A 13,359-nucleotide genomic window follows, 5' to 3' on the forward strand; every position below is an offset into this window, starting at 1 on the left:
GCTGGCCTAAGATTCCTGATCCAAAATGTCTCTTCCGTTTAACCTCTTCTGGAAATAAAACTTCCAGTCTCCTGTCATGATGTAAAAGTCTTTTTGGAAAGCAGTCTGTTGACTGCTTTATTAAGATTAAAAATACATTCGCTTTGCCAGCAGCAAGGGAGAGTTTGAAATTATAGGCATGACACGTGCTATTTGATGGAACAGAGATTTGAGGCCAGGGCAGAGTATAAGATTGAGGAAGTAAGTAGAAACGTTGTCTTAGACTGGAGATGGGATATTCTTCTGAGGCTAGCTTGAAGGAGGTGAAGTTAGTTACTGAAGTGGAGAAGAGTGAAGGCATGTCAAAGGCAGTAAAGTAGTTCCTGCCTCCTAAACTCTGTCTTCTCTGCTAATTAAGAGTTTAAGGTGATCTGTTGAGAATAAGTATGGCAGAGGGTAGATAAGGGCCCTAAGGAAAGTGGTCAGGGTTGAGAATAGCAGATATGCAGGATGAAAGGAATTACCAACCAAAACCAAGTAGACAGAGTGTGAGCAGCACTGTGATGGAATAGCAGGTGTATCGGGAGTAAGGTCTGAAAGAGTAGAAGGCCTATCAGAGTGAGAATGGTTTGAATGTTAACCATTTCTGGGTAATGAGAAAATTTAAGCTGTGGTTCTTAAAGTTGGGGTCGGGACCAGCAGTATCATCTGAGAACTGCATAGACATGCAGGTTCTCGGGCCCCATTTTAGACCTTCTGAACCAGAAACTCTGGGGGTGGAGCAGCCTCTGTTTCAGAGGATTGTGATATGCACACCATGGATCTAGGGCGTGACTCGTTGCGTAAGCTTAATGTACATGAAGGTCTTTGAATTTGATCAAGGTAATAAATTATGGGACAAAGGTGTTGGCTCAGTGAATCCACCCGGATTTTGAAACCCCCTGACATGGAATGGCAAGTGAAACTGTCATTTAAGGATCAAGGTTTTCAGGGACTGTGTGAGAATGACTATAAACGGTTGATAGATCGGAAGTGGTGGAGGAGAGGTTACAGTAAAATGGGTTAGTAAGTGGAGCTGAATGCTCACTGTGCTTTCCCCCTCAGAGGTGCCTGTTCACTCGCTCATGTACACTCGATGCAGGGAATCCTGTGTTGCAGAAGTCTTTGATCTCCTAGAGGCATAAGAGGTGTTGGAGAAGAGTGCCAGCTCTACTGCGCAGGCTTGAAAGGAAGAGTCCGTCATAGGGGAAGGCCAGGTTTAACATGGGATGAAGAGGTAGAGAGAGGGAGCATTCAGTGAAGACCTGGTGGAGAAAGGGAAGCTTAAAACATTTGTTGTTTTATGATGTCACTGTTTTATAGTGCTTTGACATTTTCAGATGATACTTAGTTTCTTAGTGTTCTTTCATGTTTGCCCTTCTATTCTCATCGCTGCCCCTGGTCCTTTCCCTTGGAGTTCATGGGGGTTGTAGGCTGGTGCTGCTTGTTAGTTTTTGGAATTCAGGACTGTATTTTGTATTTGGGCTGAGTCTATTTATACTGTGGGGAAAATTAGGATGACAGTATTTCAAGGATTGTTAAGCCACTAAAGACATTATGTTTAGTCTGTCTCTGACAGACTGATACAATGTTTGATTTTAAATCACTTTATTTTTGCAGCTAGCAAAATTAATCAGTCACTTTTAATTTGGTAATGATAATGAGAAGTGATTTATTAGAATCCACAGATTGAGGAACTTTTAATTTAATTTCATCTTTTCCAGTGAACCTATCCTTGGACTTTCTTTAAATAGGGAAATGAGCAAAGGGAGCCAATTTGAGAACTCACTCTAGAACATATTGAGTCATTTTAACTCTCAAGTGGTCATCTGGGTCTAGTAGAGTCATGTAATGTGTCTTGTATGGAGTATAGTGAATGGAAATGGAATAGACAAGGCTCCATAGGTAAGCCCAAAGTTCTGTCCACCTGACAGCCTTCTGTATAGATGCTGTGCCACATTGACTTTATATGTGGCAGGTTTTGTCCCCTACAAAATTAACTGGAAGGCAGAAGTCTACAATTGCAATGTTGAGTAGTTAGAGTTTATTGGCAATTGGGGTCTAGAGATGGTCCCCACAGCCTCTGTTGTATGTTGCTCAGGCATTTGACTATATGTTCAGTCAAGTATGTGTTTATAACACATTTTGCTATGCTTTGATAAAGTGTTTTACTAGCATTTTTGTATTGGAATGTTTTCAAACATCCCTACCCCTGAAGATACAAATATACATACATGCGTATGTGTGCGTTTATCAGATTTTAGTTGCCTAAACGAGACCCTTTTCAGTCTTTTGTGGTTTCCTAACCAAGAAATTAAGTTCATGGTTCATAAAGTGTAACATAAGCCATAATATTTACATGGCAAAGTATGCAGTGACAAACAGTTTGCGTTATATTTTCCGCTTCTATCTCAGTTGTGGGTTGAATCTTCATGTTACTTACTGGCCGTTGTGGACTCTTCTGTTTCTTCAGGAGTCAAGCTCTTCATTGCGTGAGGGCCCTTGCACCTGTTCTTCCCCTGTCCTGGTCTCCTCCTTCCTCACGTTTTTACAAGGTTGATTTGTTTTCATTTTTTGGGTCTTAGCTAAATGCCACCTCCTTAAACATTTTTCTCAGGCCACCCTAATTTCTTCCATTCTCTATCACACGATCCTGTTTATTTCCCTCAGAGAAGTTATCACACTCTTGAGTTTTCTTATTTACTTATTTAGTTATGTGTATATATTTTCCTACTAGAATATGAATTACAAAAAGACCTTTATCTGTCCTGTGCCTGACACAGTGACTTCCATGTAGTAAGTGGTCAATAAATAATTAATAACTAAAAGAATATACAAAAGAAGCTACAGCACTGACTGGAATGAAATGAACATGGAATAGTTGACATTATCATTTATTTAATGATGATAAAATGGTGAACAAGAAAGCTTCAGGGGATTTGCTTAAGATCTTATAGTCACTAAGGGAAGGAACTCAGAACCCAGAGATAGGAAGAAAACATTGTTTTATAGCAGTTCATTAGCTGGTAGTCTTCGGTTTCATATTGTAACTCATCATAATTATTGCATCTAAATCATGTAGTTGTTACCTATGGATTCTTCTGAAACCAGTTTTAACACGCTGTACACCTTAAACCACAGAACATCACATGTCAAATTTATTCAATAAAAAATAAATACGTAATAACAATGCTAGCAATAATAGCTACTATTTATTCAGCACCTACTGTGTGCCAAGTATTGTGCAAGTGATTGCCCATGCATTACCCCTAATACTAATGCCAGCTACTTTGTGGGACTTTAGTAAGATTAACTAAAACAAAGTATGCAGAAGATCCTAAATCAGATAATTTATGCCCTTTTTTCAATTCATTATTACTATTTCTTTTGTATATTCTTCCAACCATCAAATATTTATTGAGCACTTATCATCCGTGTGATCTTGGGCAAGCTATTTAGCCTGCTTGTGCCTCAGTTTCTTCATCCATACAATGGAAATAAGAATAGTACTACCTCATGTGAGGACGAAATGACTTAATACATGCAAAGCACTTAAATGCTGCCTGGCATATAATAAGGTATAGCACTTTAAAATGTGGACTAGGGGCGCCTGGGTGGCTCAGTCGGTTGAGCATCCAACTTGTGATTTCGGCTCAAGTCATGATTCCAGGGTCCTGGGATTAAGCCCCGCATCGGGCTCCCTGCTCGGTGGGAAGCCTGCTTCTCCCTCTCACACTTCCCTTGCTTGTGTTCCCTCTCTCACTGTCTCTTTCTGTCAAATAAATAAATAAAATATTTAAAAAAAAAAAAAAAAGACTCCTTCTCCCTCTGTCCTTCCCCTGCTTGCTCTCTCTTTCTTTCTCTCTCTCAAATAAATAAATAATTTTTTTTAAATGTGGGCTTACTATTTTCTAGCCATATGAAAAACACTGTAAAGCTTTGCTGAGAGACGTAAAACATTTGAATGAGACATGACCCATTCCTAGAAGATTATACTCAGTAATGTAAAAAAATCAAATCTTTCTAAGTTAATGTATAAATGAGATGAAATTTCAGTCAGAATTCCAAAAAGACTTTTAAAAACTGAAGCTGGTGAAAATAATTCTAAAGGTTATGAGACCAGCCTAGGAAATTAAGAGAAGGGATTTGTCCTTCCAGCTACTGAAACATTGAAAAAAATAAAACCAGCCAACCAACCAAACAAACAAAAAACCCGAGGTAGTAATCAAGACAGTATGGCACTGGCAGAGGAGAAAAGGAAAAAATAAATGGAATTATTTGGAATCAGAATTAGCAAGCTAATGTAAAAATTCAGTGTTAAATTCAGAAGACATTTCAAATCACTGAAGAAAGATGGATTATATAATAAATGGTCTTGGGACATTTGGCTAATCACTTGGGAAGAAGTTGGATTGCTACTTTGTACTTTATACTCAAAAATATTCCAAACTTAAGATTTAGATATAAAACATGAAACAGTGCTATCCACATCCACCACAGATATTACAGCCCCAGTGCTGTTCATCCCTCCTCTCTTCCTTCTCCTCAAGCTGCCCCATGACCAGTCAGCCAACCAGAGAGCATATTACCGCATTTGAGGAAGTTTCTGTGCTATTTAACAAAGATGACACTAGCACAGTAACAAAAAGAAATTTGGAACTTGGGTCAGCAGGACAGAATGCAACAGAAGCCAAATAGCAATATAAGTGATAATGCCGTTTATTACTGTCGTGGCCAGACATGACAAGTCTGAATAGCTAACATTTATGCGGCACTTGTGTATCAAGCAGTGTTGAAGTACTTTACATACATTAATTCACTTAGTGCTCACTTGACATAGTCGGTTATTATCCTCATCTTGTGGGCAAAGAAACTTCGGCCCAGAGAGGTTAGATAACTTTCTGAAGGTCACACACTTGGTAAGTGCCATAGCCAGGATTTGACCTCACACAGTCTGGCTCCAGAGTCCATGCCCTTAACCACTTTGCTTCTTCACCTGTCTAGGAAACTGAAAGATGCAGGTACTGAAGAAATCAGTGTCATTTGACAAGGGTGGCAGAGGTTATATCAGTGCAGCAGAACCATGTCATGTAATTGCAAAGAGGAGAAAACCTAATAGCATGAAGAAATAATAAATTGATTGGAAAATTGATATTGATGGAAGTGGACCAGTATTATACAGATGATGTTTGCAAGATGAAAACCCATTTCACTGTCTTTTCCCCCTAAAGATGTATCAGATTGACTTTTTTTCTAAAAGGTCCTTATTCATTCTGTTTCTCTATAGCAAACCCATGTCAAAAATACCTTCTGCACATACACATGAAATGTCTGTATTAGTTGGTGGTCTTTTTCCCAAAAGGTCAAACTATACATCTGCTTATAATATAAGTACTTGTGATAAATGACAAGGAAACCTCAGTAGACTCCTCAGAGTACTCTTTGTGAATGATTCTTACGCTGATTTGTTTTCATGCAGCTTGCTAACTGAGCACAATAAAATCTTGAAGGGCTTTAGAGGCAGGATTAATGACTTTGAACTACCAGGATGATAATAGGAAGCCACTGAGAGGTGTTAAATAGGATACTGCTATGAGTTGATTTGAAGTTTGAAGATATCTCTCTGGGTACCCTGCAGAATGGGCTCCAGGGGACAAGAGTAGACAGAAAGCGCATGAGATGCTGCTGCAGGAAACTCAAAGTGATAATACTAATTGAGAGACATGAGATGCATACGACGTGAGATCTGTTTTGGAAACAGTTGACAGTACTTATTGGTGAATTGGATATGAAAAACAGGGAGAAACCAAGAGAGACTCCTGGTGTTAGGACTTGAGTGTTTGGTTTAGGATCGGTGGTTCGTTTATTATACTGAGGAATAGGGAGGAAGAATTTATCTTAAAACCATTGGGGAACAAAGCAGGAGCAGAAATTTTCTGAGTGATCATGCCTAGATTTAAAGTTATAAAGGATATTAAAATGGAAGCGTATGTATAAATGTTGGTAGATTTGTAGAAGAAAGTGTGAGGTCAAGTAGATCCTTTTCTACTCGGCACGTCTTATGTGAGTTTATGGCTTTAGTTAACTAAGGTCTGTGTTTCTTTTCTTAGGTAATCCAGGTTTTTCTGCCTTTTATGTACCGTTTGCAAAGGCTTTGTACTCCTCAATAAACCGACGCTTTCCAGTTTGGGTTATCAGTCATGCTGGACATGCTTTGGTCCCCAAAGGCAAGAAGATTCTTACAACCTTAGATGGTATGTCTTTATTAACATCTGCTTTCCTTTACAGCGAGTGGTGTTCATGTATCTAGAAAGTCTGCTAAGGTTAAGAGTTATACCGTTGGAAACCTCTGCTTGTGGCATTGGGCCCATGCTGCCACATTTTGGTAATCTTAGGATGTTTAGAGTCCTTTTCATTTTCTGCAGGTAGTTTTCTCTAAAATTTTGAGTAGATCAAAACAATTGTCTAAAACTTGCCTTCTTTGTGGACTGACTAGTAATCAACTATCTATTTATTGATCACGCACTATATTTCCAGGGTTGTACTAAGAGGAGTGGTGAGGAAAACAACATCATAAGCCATGGTCTAAAGCCTCTAAAGAGGCTCTTACCCTAACATTTAGAGAATGATTAAGTGATAAACCCTGGCCTGCTGATCATGTGGATATTTGAGGAGTAAACAAAGGAAAGAACACGGTATGGGTTTGAAAAGACTTTGTGAAGTAGATGGGTTCCAGCTGTTGAGTAGAATTTGGATCTGGGCGTTGGGGTGAGTGCAGAGGGGTAACAGGCAGAAGATGTAGCCCAGCCCAGAGAGAGATGCAGTAGGTGTGCTGGTGCTGGGCAGGGAACCTAGAGGAACCTCGGAGCTGGGGAGAGATCCGTGACTCCGTTGGTAGGCTTCTGGAGGCCTTTAAATAGCGAAGGTAGCACCAGGTAGCTACAAATTACCGGCTTCTAACGTATGAAAATTCAGCATGCTCACCCTTCTAAAAAAGAAAAATATAACCTCACTTCTATGTAGGCATTCTGTTCAAGGGCCATTTGTCCTAAGCATGACCCTTATTTAATTTGAGGTGGGAGAGAGGTGGCTGTGGTTCTGGTTTGCTCCTCCTTCTGGTATGTCTCTTCTAAGGTATGAGCATGTAATGTTAAGGGAAGCCATGTGTGGGGAGGGAGGGAGAAAGGAGCAGGTGATATGGGAACTCTCCATACTAATCTGTTCAAATTTTCTATAAATCTAAAACCATTCTTAAAAACAAAACCCATTTAAAAAATACTGGAATTTAAATTTAGTATTTACATGTTTGCTTTTGATCATTGTTGTAACAGAAACTGTGGATTAGGTAGCTTGATTAACAGAAATTTATTTTCTCATAGTCTGGAGGCTATAGGCCCAAGATTAGGGTTTCAGCATGGTTAGGTTCTGGGGAGAGCCCTCCTCCTGGCTTGCAAATGGCCTCTTTCTCTTTATGTCCTCATATGTCAGAGGAGAGAGAATGATTTCCTGTGCTCCAGGAAGCTCTCTGATATTTCTCCTTACCAGGCCACTAATCCCATCATGAGGCCCCACCCTTATGACCACCTTTAATCCTAATTAACTCCCAAAGGCCCTATCTCCCAATACCATCACATGTGGGTTAGGGCTTCAATATAAGAATTTTAAGGGACACAGGCCCCTGGGTGGCCCAGTCAGTTAAGTATCTGCCTTCAGCTCAGGTCACGATCTCAGGGTCCTGGGATTGAGTCCCGCATTGGGCTCCCTGCTCAACAGGGAGTCTGCTTCTCCCTCTCCCTCTGCTGCTGCTCTCTTGCTCTCTCTCTTTCTCTGTCTCTGTGTCAAATAAATAAATAAAATCTTTAAAAAAAAAAAAAAAGAATTTTAAGGGACACAAACATTTAGTCCACAACAGTCCTGAGTAGGGATGCTATATACCGACATTCCAAATCTGATCACAGGTATAGGTCAGCATATACATATGAACATTGCACCTGAATAATAGTAAACATGCAAGTTACTTCTTGAAACTTTTTTACTAAATATTTATTCAGGCTTAGTAGTTGCCTTTGGTCTCTCCCCAGAAGTATTTCCTGAGTTTTTAGAAACTGGTCCTTTGAAGCCTTGACCCTATCGAGTAACAGAAGAAGTGTCTAAGTGGAATTTCTTTGCACATTTATGAACATCTGCAGGTATGCTAAATTTATAAGAATTGCTGTATTTGAAGAAGCAGATGACAGTTAAAAGGTGATTTTTATTTTTATCCCCATCCTATTTATGGCTGTTAATTGGAGCGTATGGCCAAGACACAATATAATTATTGCAGAATTTAGGAAACAAAATCACTGTCATGAATACAGACTAGATACTCTTCGGTTTTGTAGTTAGTATGGGATTTCGTTGTCTTTTCTTTTCCCTACGAAAGTCATAGCTTAAACTCTTTGTGTGTCACCTCATTGTGAACATCTCAACTCCCTGGCCTTTTTTTTTTTTTTTCTTAAGAGAGAAAGAGGGCTCCCAGAGCGGGTGGGGGTTAGGGAGTGCAGAAGGAGAGAGAGAATATTAAGCAGGCTCCTTGAGCTGCTCAGAGCCCGATGCTCAGCTCAGTCTCACAACCCATGAGATCATGACCTGACCCAAAATCAAGAGTCGGACGCTTAACTGAGCCACCCAGATGCCCCCCAACTCCCCGGTTCTTGACCTCTCCTCTTCTTAGTTCTGGTTCCAGAATCCTGTGTTAACTTTAAATTGATTTTAACATCAGATACCAGGTCTTGAGGATGGAATTTAATCTCCTTTTTCCCCCTAATTCTACTTAATTTAGTCATTTTTGAGTACCTGTTGCGAACATGCCTCTTTGCTAGCGCTTAGGGAAAAATACACCTGCACTTAAAACGCATCTGTTGCACTTACATTGTTAATGGTTAGGTAGTGTCACTGGCGAGACTTCCTGTGTTCTCCTCTTTAAGGCTCACATGTTAAGATTATCCTTGTCACAGGAAACCCTCTACTCCTCTCTGCTTACTCAGTTTCCACTGTCGGTGCTCAGACCGTTGGTGCACCGTCTACACTTCCATACTTCAGCCGCTCCGAGTTCTTCAACTGCCACCTCCACTACCTTTTTACTGCCTGAATTACCTTCCATTTAGAGTTATAGATCTGTAGATCCAGTGCAATCCCTGTATGAATTCCCACCAAAATTCCAATTGTGGCGTTTTTCACAGAAATAGAAAAAAATCCCAAAACTCCTGTGGAATCATAAAAGTCACCAAATAGCCAATATAATCTTGAGATAGAAGAACAAAGCTGAAGAAGGCACCACACTTCCTGATTTCGAACTACATTGCAGAGCTGGAAATCAAAACAGTATAGTACTGACATAAAAACAAACCAGTGGAACAGAATAGAGAGCCCAGAAATAAACACACACATATAGAGTCAATTAATTAATCTTAATTAATTAATTAATTAATCTTTGACAGGGGCTCCAAGAATACACAATGGAGAAAGAGCTAGTATCTTCAATAAATGGTGTTAGGAAAACTGGATATCCATATGCAAGAGAATAAACAGAAATACACATAAAATTAATTCAAAATGGATCAAATACTTAAATTCAGGACTGGAAATCCTGAAGAAAACATAGGGCAAAAGCTCCTTGACACTGGTCTTGACAGTGATTTTTTGAGTATGGCACCAAAAGTGTAGGTAACAAAGCAGAAATAAACATTGGGACTGTGTTAAACTAAAAAGCTTCTGCAAAGCAAAGGAAACAATCAACAAAATGAAAAGACAACCTATGGAATGGGAGAAAATATTTGTAAGCCATCTGTCTGACCCAAAAAGATACAAGGAGCTCATATACCTCTATAGCAAAACAACAACAACAACAAAAAAAACACCAAAAAACAAAAAAAACCTGATAGTCTGATTTAAAAATGGGCAGATTTTTCCAAAGAAGACATACAAATGGCCAGCAGGAATATGAAAAGATGCTCAACTCACTAATCATTAGGGAAATGCAAATCAAAACCACAGTGAGACTCACTTCACCCTTGTTCCAATGACTTTATCAAAAAGACAGAAAATAACAAATATTGGCAAGGGTGTGGAGAAAAGGGAACTCACGCACTGTTGGTACAACCATTATGGAAATCAATATGGAAGCTCCTCAAAAATTAAAAATAGAATTTCCATATGACCCAGCAATCCCCCTTCTGGATCTATATCTAAAGGAAATGAAATCAGTATCTCAGAGAGGTATCTGTACACCTATATTCATTGCAGCGTTATTCACAGTATATGGATAATTCCAAGATATGGCAGCAACTTAAGTGTCTGTTAATGGTTGAATGGATAAAGAAAATATGGTGTATATATGTATGTGTATATATGTATACACACATTCACACACACACACAATGCAATATTATTCAGCTATAAAAAAAGAAGGAAATCCTGCCATTTTCAACAGCCTGGATAAACCTGGAGATATTATGCTAGGTGAAATAAGCCAGACACCGGAAGACAAATACTGTGTGATCTCAGTTATATGTGGAGTCGAAAAAAAGTCGAACTCATAGAATCAGAGTTCTATGAGCGGTTGCCAGGATTTGAGGGATGGGGGAAATGGGGAGATATTGGTCTAAGGGTACAGACTTTCCATTGTAAGATGAATAAGTTCTGGGGATCTAACGTACAACATGATGATTATAGTTAATATTATATTGTATAACTGAAATTTGCTAAGAGAGTAGATCTTAGTGTTCTCACCATTACAAAAAAATAAATCAGGTAGTTACTCCCTCCATCCCAAGCTTCCTGATGGCAGTGGCCTCAGTTAGGAGTGCCCTCAGTGCTTGCCCGGGACACATCTGGTAGGGAGCCCCACAGACATTGCCTCCTTGAGGGAACCTTATTTATGGCTGGGCTGGCTCTTGTGCCTCTTATTATGATTGCAGAATGCACTTCAGGAAGAAACCATGAGGGAACTTTGAGGAACAAGATTTCTTTTTTTTTTTTTTTAAAGATTTTATTTATTTATTTGACAGAGATAGAGACAGCCAGCGAGAGAGGGAACACAAGCAGGGGGAGAGGGAGAGGAAGAAGCAGGCTCATAGCAGAGGAGCCTGATGTGGGGCTCGATCCCATAATGCCGGGATCACGCCCTGAGCTGAAGGCAGACGCCCAACCGCTGTGCCACCCAGGCACCCCTCTTTTTTTTTTTTTAATAATAATTTTTTATTATGTTAGTTTAGTCACCATACAGTACAGCCCTAGTTTTTGTTGTAAAGTTCCATGATTCATTACTTGTATATAACACCCAGTGCACCATGCAACACGTGCCCTCCTTAATACCCATCACCGGCCTATCCCAATCCCCCACCCACCTTCCCTCTGAAGCCCCCAGTTTGTTTCCCAGAGTCCACAGTCTCTCATGGTTCATCCCCCCCCCCCCCGTTTAACCCCCCTTCCTTCTTCCCTTTCTTCTCCTACCGATCTTCCTACTTCTTATGTTCCATAAATGAATGAAACCATATAATAATTGAGGAACAAGATTTCTTATCTACAGTTTCTGGAGGGTACATGGCTAGGGGACCAGAGCTGGGGCCTGCCTTTATTAGAATCTGAGGGTGGGGTGTCTATAGTTTTGCAGGTTCACTCTTTATTGGCTAGCGTAAGGCATAACAGCCAGAATTGGAGCTTGGGAAGGAAGAAGTGGGTCACATGAGAAGTCAGTTATCTAAGTTACCCAAGGCTTTCTGAAAGGTACCTTTGTGGGTGGGGGGGCCTAGGTCCTTATCTGCTGGTTTTACTAGTAGCTGTGTCATACAGGTGGCAATATGCTTATTCAAGATGGAGGCCTTTTGAAATGGAGGCCTAGTCAGTCAAAAGCTTCATGTCAGGCACTTACACTACACTATGTGAGGTGATGGATATGTTAATTTGATTGTGATAATCATTTCACAGTATATACATATATTAAATCATCACATAAAAACAATTATGTGGTACAACCTAAGTATATACATTTTTTATTTGTCAATCATACTGTGGTAAAGTGGAAAGAAGCAATTGTAGAAAGTGGATGATGGGTACGTGCGATTCTGTTATACTGTTTTCTCTACTTTTGTGTATGTTTGAAAGTTTCCATTATTGAAAAAAAAACTTTAAAGAAAGGAAAAGAATTATAGAATCTTAGAGCTAAAGATATCCACATCAAATCCTACCTTGAATCCTTATTTTTCAAGGGAGGTGGGTAAGGGGGCGCCTGGGTGGCGCAGTTGTTAAGCGTCTGCCTTCGGCTCAGGGCGTGATCCCAGCGTTCTGGGATCGAGCCCCACATCAGGCTCCTCCACTAGGAGCCTGCTTCTTCCTCTCCCACCCCCCTGCTTGTGTTCCCTCTCTCTCTGGCTGTCTCTCTCTGTCAAGTAAATAAATAAGATCTTTAAAAAAAAAAAAAAAAAAGGAAGGTGGGTAAGGCCCAAGGAAAGTAAGGCCCAACAGGGCTGTCACCTGCTACTGAGTGGCAGAACCTTGACAAGAAGCCAGCACTTTGAATATTTAGCTCAGGGTTCTAGTCCTGTTGGTGGGTCATCTTAGGTGGCTGACGCAAAGTGCTAGTGAGACTCAGTTTTTAGGGTTAGCTACTCTGTGAGCTAATTCTCAGATCGGCCTTTCCATGATCACCGGTTATACCTGGTCTGTAACCCTTTCCTGCTGTGGTTCATAGGGGAACAGGGTAATGGGGTATAGAAGAAACAGTGCAACTCATGACAAGTGCTTGTATAAATACTTAAAAGGGCCTTTTTTCATAGTGTCTTTTTCTCTATGTAAATGCACACGCACGTGTGTGTGTGTGCGTGTGTGTCTGTCCCTCTATGAATGCAGTTCACTTGAGTCTTTAACACTTCTCTTAAAGACTAGGGTATCCTTTGAAAGACAAGTAAATATTGATTACCTAGCAGTGAAAAATTTTAAGAGCAGTAGTGAGGTGAAACTGAATATACAGATTTTTCTTCTTTAATTAAAAACATGTATTTCAACAGCCATTGTATTAAAATGTAACTGAAGGTGAACAGAATGTGTAGCAGATACTTGCTCTGCTATGAAATATCTTAAAAGATACATCTTTATTGTTCTAAGGTATTTCTTCATATATGCCCAGATTTTAGGTTCAATACCATAGGTTTTCCTTTGTCAGGAAGTTTGTATGTTTGCTTGGGAGTGTGTTTTTACTATCTTAGGTTGTGTTTGGAAAACAGAGGTGTTAGAATTCTTCCTAGAAAACAGACTTGAGGGACACCTGGGTGGCTCAGTCGGTTAAGCATCTACCTTCAGGTC

General features: G+C 39.9%; 1 protein-coding gene across 3 annotated transcripts in view; it reads left to right on the forward strand.

Moving 5' to 3' along the window:
• LDAH (lipid droplet associated hydrolase) overlaps positions 1–13,359 on the forward strand; it is a 101,266-nt gene that overhangs the window by 15,905 nt on the left and 72,002 nt on the right. The window contains exons 3-4 of one of the 3 annotated variants that reach the window (XM_045813450.2): positions 2,492–2,573; positions 6,129–6,272. The exons of 1 other annotated variant lie outside the window; for it this stretch is intronic. In XM_045813450.2, the coding sequence (XP_045669406.2) occupies positions 2,492–2,573; positions 6,129–6,272 (226 nt within the window). The remainder of the gene's footprint in view (positions 1–2,491; positions 2,574–6,128; positions 6,273–13,359) is intronic. One more of the 3 variants, XM_045813449.2, reaches the window with a different exon arrangement.

This window comes from Ursus americanus, chromosome 7 (genome assembly GCF_024610735.1).
Source record: "Ursus americanus isolate L20-20 chromosome 7, mUrsAme1.1.p, whole genome shotgun sequence".
Classification (NCBI taxonomy): domain Eukaryota; kingdom Metazoa; phylum Chordata; class Mammalia; order Carnivora; family Ursidae; genus Ursus; species Ursus americanus.